The 16302-nt window shown below is 35.1% G+C and overlaps 1 protein-coding gene across 1 annotated transcript; it reads right to left on the bottom strand.

The window, feature by feature from the left end:
* Nucleotides 1-8111: 8111 nt before the first annotated feature.
* On the bottom strand, nt 8112-15130 carry LOC132610793 (probable folate-biopterin transporter 2). The gene is made up of 5 exons (XM_060325192.1): nt 14289-15130; nt 10285-10543; nt 9864-9960; nt 9627-9797; nt 8112-8989 (listed from the first exon to the last, which is right to left on the bottom strand). The coding sequence occupies exons 1-5, from the start codon at nt 14659-14661 to the stop codon at nt 8387-8389; spliced, it is 1503 nt and encodes a 500-aa protein (XP_060181175.1). The 5' UTR covers nt 14662-15130; the 3' UTR covers nt 8112-8386.
* Between the last annotated feature and the right edge of the window lie 1172 nt (nt 15131-16302).

The following is a 16302-nucleotide window of genomic DNA, read 5'->3' as shown; positions in this document are numbered from 1 at the left end:
TTCCAGAAAACCAACTCAGTCCGTCGGTTTTCTGGAAATTAATTCTTAAATTTTATGAAAAAACCGACGCAGTGCATCGGTTTTTTCATAAAATATATATTGTTTTAATATAAGATCAAAAATCAGAAATTAAAAAAACCGACTCAGTCCGTCGGTTTTTTTTAATTTTTTAAAATTATTGGATAAAACCCGACGGACCACGTAACCGACGCAGTCCGTCGGAAAAAACCGACGTGGTCCGTCGATTTCCAAAAAGCGAGGCTATGTAAACCGACGGACCGTAAAGGGTCGGTTTCCCGTCGGTTTCATTAAAAAAATCGACGCAGTCCGTCGGTTTTCGTCGTCGGTTTTTCCCGTTTTTTTAGTAGTGCACACATATTAACCTAATGTGTAAAAAATCTAAAGTACCATTCTTTTATATTTAGTCATTCCAATGGCTATTTTATTATCATCCTCCATGTATCTTCTCTATTCCTCTATTAAAATACAACCCAATTTTTCCTTCTTTTACCATTTTTCTTTTGAATTGGCAACAGTTATAGAAAAATCATGTATAGGAGGGTCATTAGGAGGGGGTAACGATTATAGAAAAGTTAAGTACAAAGAGATAACTATAGAATGTAACTAGATATAGTGAGAGATAACTATAGAACGTAATCAGATATTGTGTAAGGAAAATTTAACTAAAACACGCCAAATTCGTCAAGGAAACTTTACGTATTCTGCCTAATCTAAAAGCTTAAGCTAGCTGATAAAATTAGAGAACGTTAGTTTTTTGAATCTCTATAGATGAAATGTCTGCACTCTGGGTATGACATACATATGTCAGTGCTTATTAAAACTGGTCGATTCCTAGTTTCCCACCCTCTATACATAGAGCAGAATCTAACAAGGGATGACAGAAGCACCGATTATATTGTATCTCATCATATGAGAGAATATCATGGGTATCCTGTGACTCATTTTGATTTCCCATCTGTGAGGTTTTGTCAGGTTCGATGAGCACAATTGCCTATCACATGCTCAAAAGCCCACAAACCAAATATGATAGCTATGCATCATTGGCCTCGTATTGCTGCTATATATTATCATCTCCTTCCTATATTTTTAATGTATATATTGTGACGGACTCATGATTTTTACTAAAAGAGTCAAAATATAATTTATATTTTTTAAGGTAAATTCAACATATACTATTTATATAAAGGTTTGAAATGAGCGGCCTCCGCTGAATTTGAAGCAACCAAAATGGATTGAATTATTAAATGGGCGGGTCATTAACCTGCTCAAATGTTACTTAAGTTGGGTCGAAATGGGCCAAAACATTAGGTCACAACTCAATCCATCCAACTATTACCAAAAGTTTAATTTCTTTATTTGTTTTCTTATAATATGTTTAAGTACCGAATAATATAAAAATTTTCCCTCTATTATGCATATATAACATATCATACAAAAAAAATATCTTTCTAAAATATTTTGAAAAGGTTTCTCATATCAGTCAATTTGCGCTAGCTACATATTAACCCAACTTTTAGATGAACTGAATTTAACGAATTAAAATGTACTGAATAAATAAATGAGCAGATCATTCACCCGTCCCAACTTGGATGGATTGGACGATCATGTTTGCATGTGCTACTTTTGACACCTTATATATATATACATAAAATTAAATCTTAACCTATCTATATAATGTAGTTTTTCAACAGGTCAATCGACTGTGTGAACAAGAATTGTTCCACTATCTATATATTTAATCAATTGTGTAAATAGAAAAATTGCTTGGACAAGGGTAAAACTCCTGGTGTCAGCCGATCTACATAGAAATAAACAGAAAAAATTGTGTAATTTGCGGTACCACATATTGTGTTACTTTCATTTCAATATACAGAAAGATTTACAATTCAAAGAAAGTGATTCTAGAATTCCTAAAATTAACATAAATACAAGATATAACATTTCATTTACTTAGTTTGTATATAATACACACACACATATATATATATATATGAAGAGGAACCAATATGTCATGGTTTTCTTTTGTCCATGATTGATGTTTTTTTCACTGAGGAGATATATTTGTTGGGTGTGCGAACAAAGTATCACATTGGTAGCTGAAAAGAAAAAGGAGTTACTTATAAGGAGTTGGATACTCTTAATGATGTGAGGCCTTTTGGGGAAAACCGTGCGGGCTTGGCCCAAAGCGGACAATATCACATCATGTTAAGAGTATCTTTGGGCCGTTTAGCCCAACAACTGGTATCAGAGCCAATAGTTTGGTGGGATGAGTATGAAGATGGCGGGCTTGGCCCAAAACGGACAATATCACATCATGTTAAGAGTATCTTTGGGCCGTTTTAGCTCAACAACTGGTATCAGAGCCAATTCTTTGGTGGGACGAGTATGAAGATGGCGGAGTGTGGCGTGGGGTCCGGCTTAGTGTCTTTGCCCGTCTACAGGCTGGTTTATGACCTTCATCCATAGCTTTGAAGACGCATTCACAGCCTTTGGACTTCGGTGACTGTAAATACTTTGACGACAGACATGTTGAATCTCTGACCCGTGGTATGATAATGAACCATGTGGAACATAGTTCGAGGGGGAGATTGTTGGGTGTGCGAACAAAGTACCACATTGGTAGCTGAAAAGAAAAATGAGCTACTTATAAGGAGTTGGATAATCTTAATGATGTGAGGCCTTTTGGGGAAAACCGTGCGAGCTTGGCCCAAAGCGGACAGTATCACAGCATGTTAAGAGTACATTTAGGCCGTTTTAGCCCAGCAATATATACGTGCTGTGGGTTGTGGGATGAGTTATCATAACAACTGGTATATTTTTCCAAGCTAAATGACGTAAAAAGTTTCAAAGATTTTTTTTTTAATTATGATATGTATTTATCAGGGCATATAACTAATATTTTCGTAACAATTTTGCAGTACTTTCGATAAAAGAAATGTCACAAGTACCCTTTGGTTTTTGTTGGTTATTCATGGTGCAATAGAATATTTGTTCATTTTCCTAAACTTACTCAAACATATGAAATGAGAAATCATTTTAATTTTTCTTCCAAATTCTTACTCCCAAATTGTGATAATGCTTTCTGCTAACACTCCACTTTAGCTTTGTCATTGTTCTCCTGTTTGTATGAATGTGTTTGGCTGTGGTGTGTGTGGACACCCTGACTTTTGGCCTTCCTTTTGATGAATGAAACTTTTGTTCCATCGAGTGGAAATAATGGCTTAGTTCTGACAATTGCCTTCTGTCTCTTTCTTAGTTCCTCTTGCCCCCTATCCTCTACTTACAAATTTTAATAACATGATCAAAATTAAATGGGTAGATTTTGGACCACCTTCGAGGTACTTTGACATGAAATTCGGCATATCAAGATTAAGGGCAAATTACGACAATTCGCAAACAAGGATATCAATGGCTCAAGACAAGAGCGCGGAGCTATAGAGGGGCGGAAGGGGATTATAGATTCATCCAAACCCCTCTCACCGATAAATCACAATATAAGGTGAATTTTTTTTATGTGTATATAGTAAATAACGAACTCCCTTGATAAAAGTTCTGCAGTCACCGCTGACGTGAAAGTATAACAAAAGGTATCTTAACACATTTCAAAAATTAGAGAGGTAAAGATGAATATTTTTAATTAACTTTTATGTAGAGGAATAAAAACGAAAATCATATTTCCCATTCTCATTTCAAACTCAAAGAATTCTCACTAGTATACCAGATAAAACAAAGTGAAGAGAAGAGTTTAAAAGTACAACGTTAAGTTTTGGAGTAAGGAATTATAGAAATTAAAGTACACAACACTTTTTAGAGTTTGGATTCCTCTTGTGAGGAAGGTACAAATCATCAGGGTAACTTCAAACACATATAGACACCAATGCAAAGACAACACTGCATTAAGAGGTAACAGAAGTATTTTACTTTTTCAATTTCTTTACTTGTTTTGTTTTCTTCTTTTGGGTAAAAGAAACTTTTCCATAAATCATCATTAATTGAAAAGAGAGGTCTAATAATAATCCAACTTTTGAGTTGTTTCAAAGCTTAGTAACTAAAACATACTTATATATTAAAAGGGGTATGAAAATTTAGACTATTAAGTAAAAGCAAACATTTTAATTTGTCATTACTCTTCTAGGATGCGATTATAGGAAGCTCGACTAGCAAAGGCAAATAATAGGCCCTCGAAGCCCGCATTCAGTTTTACAACCTACGAAGTCCATCCCATACAAGCCCAAAACTTACGTAAGTCATGTTTGCCATTTTACTTCTAGATTTGAAAACTCAGTCGGCGTTTGGCCATGAAAATCAAATATTTTTCACTTTATTTGAAATATTGAAGTTGGAATTGTGTTTGGTTATAGTTTTTGCAAAGAATATTTAGTTGTTTGAATGTATTGGAAGTGAAAAAATATAAAATTAAAAACAAGATTTTAGATGCTTTTCAAATTTCAAATATAACTTCAAGTTGTTTTTAGTATTTTCATGGCCCAATGTTGATTTTTAAATAAAGTGAAATAATTTTGGCACAAAAGGTGAAAAATTCTCATGGCCAAATGGGTCCTTATACCATTTGTTATGCATTCATATACGATGGGTAAATTTGTTGTTCATTGAATTTAGAATTGAAAACAGTGAAACTAAAATAATTTAATAGGTGTATGTTTTGTCACTTTACTGTTATAGCCGTAAAGTTTAATTATTTTAATGCGACAAAAATAATTTTGTGACTTTACTATTGCATTAAGTAAAGTTTGGTGAGCTAAAAGAAGAAAAAAAATACAAATCAAATTCAAGCAAATATACCAAATTAAAAAGAGCAAGATCAAATATTATTGCATATCTATCATCGCCGCTTCGATCTTCTCCATTGAATTCTCTTCTCATGCTATTGCCAAATAAAAAGATGGAAAAGATTTCAATGAAGAGGATAGAAAGTGAAGATGCTCGATACACAACTTTTTACATTTAAAATTTACTGGCCCGACTAGTATATACTCTTAAGTTACATAAGATAACAATGAGCTTTGCATTATAAAATACGCTTTAGCTGAGAAAGTTATGATTAGAAAAAGAAGACTGGTGATTTTTTATACTATCTGTCACAAAAAAGATTAATCTCATTTAGAAATTCATTTATGATTTGGATCCTCGATTCATCCTATCAAGGAGAACAAAGATAGTTTTGCTCAATGTGCCTCTCTCTTGCTTTAAGCCACCACTATGAATAATTTAATTGCTCTACCCTTCTGTCTAAATATGTACTAATATAGAAGAGAAATGTTTTCCTTTCGCGGACCAGGACAGAGCTTTTACTTGTTCGAGTAACATTTTATTTCAAGATTTTGTGGAAAGTACTCAATCACATCTTGCTCATCCTCTTGAAACTTTTTAAGATTTTCAGAAATGGGGGCAACTCTTTTTGTAGATTCTAAGGGCTAAGAGTAATCCACGGCCCAATCCACACTAAAGTACTCTAATGGGTCGATTCAATAGGCCTTCGAACCCGCTTAGAAATCATTTTTTTGCGCGGATTGTCCTCCTTTTGGGGGAAAAGCTTTGCAAAAAGTTATGCCTTATGCGGCATACTTTGCCTTAAGGCATAACTAAAAGTTTGCCTCATATGACAAAACTTTTCCTTAAGGCATAGACTTTGCCTTATATTGCAAACTTTTAGTTATGCCTTAAGGAAAAGTTCTGCCTTATAGGGCAGACTTTTAGTTAAGGCATAACTAAATTTATGCCCCATAAGCCGAAACTTTTCCTTATAGGCAAATTTTTTGGTATGCCTTAAGGAAAAGTTCTGCTTTATGAGACAGACTTTTAGTTAAGGCACAACTAAAACTCTAAAAGTATGCGCTATAAGGCGGAACTTTTCCTTAAGGTATAACTAAAAGTTTGTCTTATAAGGCAAAGTTCTGCCCTCTGCTGCAAACTTTTAATTATGTCTTAAGTCAAAGTCTGCCGCATAAAGCAGAACTTTTTGTAAAGCTTTGCCTTGCGATTTTTTTTATTTTTATGACTGAGCCGGGGTTCGAACCTAGAACCTCGGGGTATTTTAGGCGAAGGGCAAAAAATAAAGATCAACAATTTGAGGGGCGAAAATTAAAGACCGGCAATTTGAGGGGCAAAAACTAAAGACCACCCCAACAAAGGGCAATCGGGCAAATTGCCCCTTAGAAATACTTCATTTGGAGAATCAAAAGTCATTTTTCTTAATTTTATATTTGGGAGAATGACGTATATATACATAAGAATGTATTTACAAAATATGACGGTACTTTTCAGTTTATAAAAATAACAATAGATATCAAAACATATATGAAAATTTTCGCTCAAATTTGTGTATGAAATGCGTATATCTCGCTCAAGGCTTAAAATTTTCGCTCAGTATTTTGTGCATGAAAACTGTATGAAATATGTATATCTCGCTCAAGGCTCAGAATTCTCACATTTTTCATGTTTGAAAATTGTATAAAAATGGTATGAAATATGTATATAACTGTATAAAATTTATGTTAGGTTTTTGGAAATTTAATACAACTATAACAATATTGTATACAACTTTCATACAAATTTAATACAATTTTGAGTTTCGCTTCGAAATTCGGATGAAATTTAATCCAACTACAACATTGTATACAGCTTTTATATAATATTAATACAAATTTAATACAAAATTTTATTCTTATTAAATGTACAGAAAGAGAATAACACTAAAAAGCTAATTTTACGCCTTCATTTCTCTAATTTGTTGAGCAGTTTTGTGTCTCTGATTTCCGGATCCGAGAGAATGACATTTGAGTAGGGTTTGTGTTTTGTTCCATAACCCAAAAAACTCATAATTGTAAGCAAGAGTAGACCTATAAGGTTGTCGTTTTGATTAACTTTTAATGAGCCAGAAATATATTCATTATTCATCTATCAAGATCTTCAGTATTGTAATTGTTCTAGTACCAACAAAGGTTGGAGTGTTAAATACTCCTTCATCTTTAATCAAGGGTCTTGAGTTTGAGCTCAAAGTATGAAGGCAAATTTGCCTTTATTAGAGACCGTTTTACCCCCCACCCCCCAACCCAACCACTCTTGTGGGATTCCTTGGCATTATTCAAGCGTCAATATGAATATCGTACACGAAGGTTAAAAAAAAAAAAAAAGATTATTCCAGTAAATTTGACTTTTTGTAACGTGCAATGCTTTAGAGAACCAAAAGTAATTTTTTATTTCGACTTTTAAGTCATCATAGTTCTCTAAAGTAATTTTTTGTTTCGACTTTTAAGTCATCAAATAATAACTCAAGTAAGGAACTTATTATCAATTCGTTAAACCACGAAAAGAAAAAAACCGGTTGCGTAAGAACTGGTAAAAGGCACTCAATTCAAGCTGTTTTTAATATTCAAAATATCATGTGAACTATTCCGCAAAATAATGAATTACAGCTTGTCATAAAATTATTATTTTCCAAGTTGTAGAACTAATGATACAAAATTTTATTTAGGATATCGTTAAAGAACAGCATCATGTTACTTGCCCCTTGAAGTTAGCATATTAGAAAATAGAATACACATTAAAAAAAATTGGCATTGCTAGTCTATAAATTTGAATACTTGCAACTTTTATGAAGCAAACAAGAAAAGAAAATCAATTTGAGAGGTTAGAGAATATGGCAGCAAACTCTACACCAATTCCTCTCCTCACTCCTTAGTCTTAACCAACAGAAGGGAAAGTATACCTTCATTCTTTCCTCGTCCTTTCCATTACTCTAGGTTCCAAACAAACTAGGGGGAGTTCTCGAAAAGGCATTCATCTTTAGAACATAAAGAAATAGAATAAAGGGGCAGCCCGGTGCACTAAGCTCCCGCTATGCGCGGGGTCCGGGGAAGGGCCGGACCACAAGGGTCTATTGTATGCAGCTCTTCTGAGGGACCCCAAAAATAATGAAGCCGGATAGGTTAACAAATATAGTTAGCAGAAAGTAGAGCATCTTTGGGGTTTCATATAGACAATTCATTTCTACAGTTTCAAGCTCTATAGAAGAATTTACATATGCAACAAAAATTACATCCAATACTTGAAAAAAATTGGGCATGAAATGATAAAAAGCGTCAAGCTAAATGTGTGTGGATCACATTATTCTTATATAATCCATAAGAAGCAAGTGCCTTACAAGTTTACAGACAGTGTAATTTCTGTTGTCACATGCTTGCTGTCAATGTGACAAAAACTCGTAAAAATACAGAGAAAAATGAATCTTCTATCCAACAACTTTACCATCTAAACTAAACCAAAAAAATTATAATGGGCTGTGTCTAAAATTTGTACCCGGTAACTATTTCTGTAAGATTAGCTGAAGAACATGTATGACTCCCTATCTATCCATGTTGTGAACCAGAGCGACAAGTTCGATTTTTTCATTCTGAGTTGCTGAGGTTTCAGTCGTTTCTTTTGAATCCGACACTTCATCAGGAAGGATTGAGGAGTTAGGATCACTTCTGGGAACCAAAAATAGTACAAAAAGTGGAGTAATTCTCAAAATGTTCCTTATCAAAATGGCTAGCCAGAGATTATGAAACTTAGTCCTTGTAATTTTGAAGACATGAAGCAACAATCCACCTCCCCCTCTTGATGTAAGAAGTCCAAAATTGTCAATGGACATGAGCAAGGCGAAAAAGGTGCCTTCAATGCCAGGAGGGCAGAGCTTGGAACTTAGAACAAGAAGCGGCATCCACTTTAGTCGTCCAACCATTTGAAATACACTTGCATCTATCACCATGAAGAAATAATCGGGTATACCAAATTTCAAATTTAAACGCAACACCAGCACCAAATCTAGCATTCCTGACAGACCAAATAGTAACTGAGTCCAAAAGAGCAGGTCTCGAAAAGAATGGTCTTTCAATCCATATTGGTATAGTATAGCACCCAATAGCGCCCCAATGGAAGCTACCGCTGAAATATATCCGATACTCTCCTGCAGGAAAAAAAATGTTTACAAAATTTCACATTTCCATTGTGAGTTCCTTAACCAATAATACCCAAAAAGTAAGCATGATTAATAGAATATCTCGTGTAGGCTTCTTTCTTTCCGCATAGGAGAAGTTACACGAAATAGGAAGAAGGAAAAGTGCAATCAATCAGTTCAATCAACTTTTGCTATCCCCTGTTGAAGTGCGTGACTAAACCTCATCTTAAAGCTTAAGCTGTTAGAGAGAGCACTCTTTTATTTACTTCACATCCCCAAAAGAGTACAAAGAACTAACTTTAATTTGATCATAGGTTTTCTGATGCAGTTACAATATTGATGAAAAGTCAAAACAAGATGCCAAATGAAAAGATAGGAGAGCCTACTGTATGTATAGCTGATAAGGTAAGCAACATTTGGCTTGGCATGTAAGCAGGTTAGCTTCTTTGTTTTTGTCCTCATATCATTTGTCTGGTGTTGTTAGTTAGAGGATGATACTTTCAGTTAAGCAGAACTTCTCTTGTGTGACGTATCCCACTCTAATTAAAGCCTTATAAGTAGGATATTTTTGAAATGCATTATTAGTTTCCTTTGGCTAAAGGTAAGTTAAAGGAATTTATTATTCTCAAATGTACTTGACTTGCACCTTTGAAAAATGTGGTCCTCCCTTTGAATCTGTTGCCCAGTAAAACATTCCTTCCTGGATATCTACACTCAGCGCAAAGGACAAGTACATATAAAGACATGGCCGCCAAACTTCTGGGCATTTCAAAGTATTCCACATAGCCTTGGCAGCATCAGTTAAGTTCTGGTTTACCTGAGGAAGATTAAGATTTTAGAGACTGACCTATTCACAAAAAGTAGTGAGATTAGATGTAAGTACCTGTTGATAAGCAAAGTTGTGTGTCTGAGGTTCCTTGAGTAAAACTCCTACCAAAATGATAAGCCCCGCTGGTATGGACAATAAGCCATATACCCCCTTTTTTAAAAGAAAATGATTCAGAAGTAATCTACTATATTTAGAGATGGGATTTTTTCATTTTTGGCCCGTCAACCGAAATTAATTACGGGCACTAGCAAAAATATACAAAACATATACATTGCTTATGTCTATTATATGTATATTGATGTATACGATATGTATATTATATATATATATACACACACACACACACACACAGACCCAGAGACACACATTTGCTGGCTATTAGTTTTCTGGGTGGTCCAAAAAAGTAATTATCCCATCACTAGACTTCCCTTAATGAATATATCAAGTTGTTTAAATTATGAATAGAAAGCTAAACATAGGGCCAAGTAAGTGAACTAATATACCACTTAAAGAAAATCCCACTAGTGCCCCAATTGAGGAACTCGAGGCACATAAGCTTTGCATATCAGCTGCAAGGGAAGGATGAGAACCGCTATTTTGCGCCACACATGCATCAACAGTCACGTCAGCAATAGCAACCGCAGCACTTCCTGCCGTCAAGGAGAGCAGTGCAAGCACAATATGCAAGTTCTTGTGCAACGATAAGAACAGCATGGAGACAACTCCAAGAGAACCTGGAATCATTGAATGTCATGCTTTGATAGAAGAACAGAAAAATTGCAAATATAGAAAAGAAATAATCAACAGAGAAGATATTAAGTTAACTTTTTCATTGAGTTAACTTTTGTCTGCACGTTGATTGACTAACCAAGTTATGCTAAGGTTGTCAAGAAAAACTGGCACGCCACACTTGAAAGTCCATAACATTCAACCAATATTCACTTGGGGTGCAGGCACGTGGAAAAAGCACCATCAAGTGCAGAGGATAATTTTTTCAGTTTTTTGCATAAAATTCAGGAAGGGGAACTAATTCCTTGATTCAGTCATTAGATAATTTTGTAGTCCAACTCTTAAAGACTATGAGAAGCATGCTACTCAAAGTGCAGATAACCTAAACCAGAATCTTAGCCTAAGAGTTTTCCATCAAAACACCAAGGGCTGTTCATACCACTTGCACTAACTACAATTTAGAAGGCTGGGGAAGATTCCAATGAGCCAGTACTAAATGGATAAGCTAAAAGTGATTTTGCTCGGACTCTTCAAAAGTACCGCATAGTGCAATTTTTGAGGATCTGACACGGGTGGGGTAACATTTTTGGAGAGTCTAAGCAACATAGCCTAAAAGTCTGCATGCATTTATATTCATGCATTCAGGATCCTTATTTAAATAGCATAAAACATATTGAGGACAAAAAAAAGTTGGGTGGCCTAGGCATTAGAGACTTATCACTGCACAACAAAAGCCTACTAATGAAATGGTTATGGAGATACACTCAGGAGGAGCAGAGCCTTTGGAAGGATGTAATTATTGCCGAGCATGGAGTGTTAAACCACTGGTGCTCTAATAGCCCAACAGAGCCATATGGGGTTGGTGTCTGGAGAAGCATAAGCAAGTTATGGGAGGAGTTCTCACAACATCAACACTTAGTAGCAGGGAATGGGCAGCATATCAGATTTTGGAGAGACAAATGGTTAGGCGACATCCCTTTAATGGTTGCTTATCGCAACATGTTTCAGTTATCAAGGGAGCCAAACTCTACAGTTCAACAACACAGAGAAAGAAATTCATGGAACATCATCCTTAGAAGGAACATACAAGATTGGGAAATGGAGGAGTTGATAAGCTTACTAGCAGCACTTCATAGTGTTGCAATCAATAGTGAAACACCAGACCAACTCAATTGGGGAGAAACAAGGAACGGAAAGTTCTCAGTTAAAGCAGCATACAAACTTCTAGGCCCACAGAATGAAATTACCGCTCATTGGCCTTGGAAGCTTATATGGAAGATCAAACTGCCCCCTAAGATCAGCTGCTTTAGCTGGACTGCACTTCATGAAGCTTGCTTGACTCAAGACAATCTAGCTAGAAGGATGTTTCAGATGGCTAACAGATGTTATATGTGCATGAAGGAAGCAGAAACTCACAGCCACTTATTTCTACAGTGTCCAATAGCAGCAAATTTATGGAATATGTTTTTAGTACTTTTTGGACTCAAATGGGTCATGCCTCAGAGTATCAGGGATGTTTTTGTAAGCTGGAGTTGCTGGAAAGTTGATAGTGCCATCAAGAGAATCTGGAAGATGATACCTGCAGCCATCTGTTGGAGTATCTGGAATGAAAGGAATAGAAGATGCTTTGCCTAACAATCTTTAAAAGCTAAATGCCTCATGTTTTTGTATAGCTGGGTTTATTTATCTCCATTAGATTCCCCTGTTACCTTTCTGAACTTTGTCAGCTCCCTGTCCCTTAACTAGCTATATCAAGGAGAGCTGGCCCTTTTGCTATTCTACTTTTGTAACTATTATGCATCTGCTTGATGCCTGCAATGAAATCATTTACTTCATCAAAAAAAAAAAAAAAGTCTTATACATTCTGAAGAATAAACTAAAGATAAAATAGAAGCTTGAGAATGTGTGAAAGCATTATCTATCAGCTTGTCTGTACTTACACAATACGACAATATTACAAAGATTATTAATCGTACTGATTATGCGTACCTTTTCTAATTAATTAACCTGTTGAATTTACTACACCTCAATCCCAAGCTCAGTTGTCCAATTTATGTTACACAAATTAATTTTTGCTATAACTCCCCTGACTATGGAATTTCTTAGTCCTGACTCCTAATTATATACATATATTTGGTTCATACAAAATTATACGCATACATTATTAGTACACTCCCCACTTGTGGGATTACACTGGGAATGTTGTTGTTGTTGTTGTTGTTGTAGTATTATTATTATTACACTCCCATCCATATGCTCCAACTTCACCACAAATATATTTGTCCGTGGGTGATGTAATCAGCCTTTCCCTTGGACTGGAATATTAAATCTGCAACAAACTTCAAATATCGGACTAGATGGAAGGCTTTCTTGACTGCCAAAGGAATACATTCTCCCTTGTAATGCATGATTACCCATAGTTGCCGAAGTTCCATTGTCCTTTTGTTCCTTCAATCTTTTGATTGCCTTAGGGAATAGAAACTGATCGACCACTATATGCAACTACTGGAACTGATATTACTCCCTCAGTTTTAAATTAACTTTTTTAACTGTAGCAGCGTTATAGAATATAAAATGGTTCACATGATGAGTTATTCATGCTTCACCAAATGGAAGTCACAGCATAAACTGATGGAAGCACTGGCACTCATACAAAAGAATGATGGGCCTGTGAATTGGTTCTAGAAAAACTTGGCTTTCACCCTGAAGAACCAACTTCAAGGCTTACGTTAGAAAAGATAGAGAAAGAAAAGAGAAAAAAAAGACAAGAACTGAAGAAAGTGATGATGAGCAAAAGAGTACAATAAAAATGACACACCAACTTGTCTTGGACAAAGCGGATTACTTGCATGTTCTTTCCTAAGGGGAAAAAAACAAAACCAATGTTTCCTTTTAGCATGATAATGCCACCATTTGTTCCTACTTCTCCAAAAAAACTCCACCCCACAGAGTTTTACTACAAAACCAATCATAAAATCTTGTCAAACTTCTCAAATTTGATCTCCAACCGCAGGCCTCCTATCAAATCCAACCAACACAGCATACAACTTGGTTTTATTCAAGTTGCATTATGTTTATGGTTTCGGGCTAGCTTGTGCGCATCTCAACTATTACACAAGCTAGCTGCTACCTCGCACTAGCACAAGTACAAGGTAACTCTACCCACTAAAACTTAGGCAGAATGGCAAATGGAAAGGTGTCTTTTGTCCTTATGGGGATTCGAAAACTAGTTTCCAAGGTTTTCACAAACTTCATTGACCGCGGGGGCACATCTTTGGGTGTCCCTCTTCCAAACAAACACAGAACAAATCAAATATAGAAAGGTGCTCTATAGCTTTGAGCTATACTGATAAGTACTCTCTTTAGATAAAGAGATATTTATGTGCCAGTAACATGTTCTATGAGTTCCTTTCGTTTAATGACAGCTGAGGCTGAGAAGTTTGGCTCTAGTTCTGGAAAACATGTCACATCTGGATCTTATCCTTTGTACCAAGGTTCTCAGTTACTCGTGCGCCTAAGTACACTAAAAGTTTTCTTTTTTTATTGATAAGTCCACTTATAACATGAGGATTTTCCAGTTTTAGTAAGTAGTACTACAATATTATATGGACAGATACCAACAAGCTATCAGCCTAGACACAACAAGCTATCAGCCTAGACACAACGTTAACTACAGTTAAACTAACAGATAATCAAGAAACTTCTAAATCAGCAAGGAAACTAAATAGCAAAATGCATTGCAAGTTTTACCCGCAAACAAGAAATATGGCCTGCGACGATACCCCAAAATGGGAACAGCATCAGTGAGAAGACCCCATAGAGGCTTGACAATCCAAGGAATTGAAGTTATCCCTGAATAAACCTGAGATTCAGAAGGCTGAACTTTTTGAATATCCTTCATATAGTACTCTGTGCTTATGAGGGAAAAAGCTCCACCAAGTCCTTGGCTTATACCATATACAATTACCACACCAAACACAAAACTCCAATGCAATTCCTTAGCAAGCATTCTGAACCAGTTAACTGGAGCACAAATAGAACTACATATCCCATTATTATGCTCACTTTCTTGCACTTCCTCCTCCTCACTATGAATAATTTGAAGTTTGGCTTCTTCCCCCATTACTCCCCAAAATTTGCAAAATGGGATCCCAAAATAACGAGTTCAAGATTGGGTTTTTTCAAGATTCTAGTACAAAAATGTCTTGGAAAAGTCAATTTCCAAGCAAATGGGAATCTCTTGGACTTGTTTTTCCCATGGAGTTTTAGAGATTTCTTCCTAACTTAACTTTGACTACTTCTGTTTCCCTCAAATGGCAATGAAGTAAACTTTGTCTGAAAAAAAAAAAAAAGATTCAAACTTTATCTGATCTGAAAGTTTTGTTCTTTGCTAAATGCCAAAAAGTATGTCTCCAAGACTATTAATTATTCTTTCAACTTGCATATTGAAATCACTGTCTCTTTTTGAGAAGGGTTAAAAAAGAGGTAGATTCAAGAATGGTTATTGGTTACAAGTGATAGTTTCAAGGTAGCTAAGTTTTAACAAATCTTTGTTCACACTTCACATAAAACTGCTGTATATAGTTTATTATTTGCTGTCATAAAAACTAGTCCTAGCATTTCAAACATGCTTACAAGGCTACGGCTACCAGGTTTTTTTTTTTCCAGCTGGTTTGTCTTTTTTAATGTCCACGAGTAGTAATTTGTGATAATCTCCTCAATTATAAAGAATTGTGATATGCAGTGTTTCCTTCGTCCCGACACGTTTGTTTTTTTAGTCATTCTCAAGGAGTTGACATCTTTCTATATTTATATTTAGTAACAATTCAATTTTAAATTTATCTTTTATTCGAGCTAAGAATTTTTATAATTTATTTTAGGCCACAAGTTTCAAAAGTCTTCTTTTATTTCTTAAAATCGTATCCAATTGAACACCCTCATATAAAATGGGACGGAGGAAGTATATTTTATGTGGTTTTTAAATTTGAGAATCAAATATTTGGATCATCCTACTCAGAACTTTTAAAAAAAGATTGGATGGAGGAAAACTTCTTTTGTCGAGCAATAAATATTAATTACAATTTTTTTCTCAATTGCAAGTAGATTGGGGTCAGTAATATGATGAGTAGCTCTTCTAGCGGGTGTACATAATATTAACTTGTGCAAATTGATATCTTCTAACACACAAATACTAGGAAAATATCAATACATTAGTATATCATGGGTTGATTTTTGCTATAAAAAAAGCTATTAAACATTTTTTTTATTGAACATTTTGCAAATATAGATGCTAGATAAATTTTATTGATTTGGAAAAAATGGTAGGTGCTGATAACACTGTGGTCCTCACTAGCTAAAATTGTGTTTGAAGGCAGATATTTGAAGTAAAAATGTAAAATACTTGTCATTGACTTTTTTTTTTTTTTTTTGAGAAACTGGTACTGTTGTATTCCTCAGCATCAAGGGTATGCTGGCGACCTCCAAAAACAGACAGTAAAGAAAAAGATTTTAAAGATAAAGATAAGCTTACAGTGCTCCTAGTAAATCTACAAGATCATCTACATTCTCTATACATTGTTCTTTACACTAAAAATAGAAAGATACAATACAATTCTCCTTCACTTTCTGAATAGAATTTGATGTATCTTCAAATACTTGTTATTGACTTGATTTACTTTGCCAAAGACTGGTGACTTCTTTTTTTCTTCTTGATCTCCAAAATGTATGCTTTGCATGGAGTGGCGGAGCCAGGATTAAAACTACG

Source organism: Lycium barbarum, chromosome 9 (genome assembly GCF_019175385.1).
Source record: "Lycium barbarum isolate Lr01 chromosome 9, ASM1917538v2, whole genome shotgun sequence".
NCBI classification, from domain to species: domain Eukaryota; kingdom Viridiplantae; phylum Streptophyta; class Magnoliopsida; order Solanales; family Solanaceae; genus Lycium; species Lycium barbarum.
Note: the sequence above shows the minus strand (reverse complement) of the source record. Positions and strands in the feature narration are given on the sequence as shown.

Coding starts and splice junctions, on each gene's coding strand:
- LOC132610793 (XM_060325192.1), bottom strand. CDS start 14,661: ATGGGGGAAGAAGCCAAACTTCAAATTATTCATAGTGAGGAGGAGGAA. Junction 9,961..10,284: donor GTTCACTTACTTGGCCCTAT/GTTTAGCTTTCT, acceptor TCTTTTAAAAAA/GGGGGTATATGGCTTATTGT. Junction 9,798..9,863: donor ACAACTTTGCTTATCAACAG/GTACTTACATCT, acceptor AATCTTCCTCAG/GTAAACCAGAACTTAACTGA.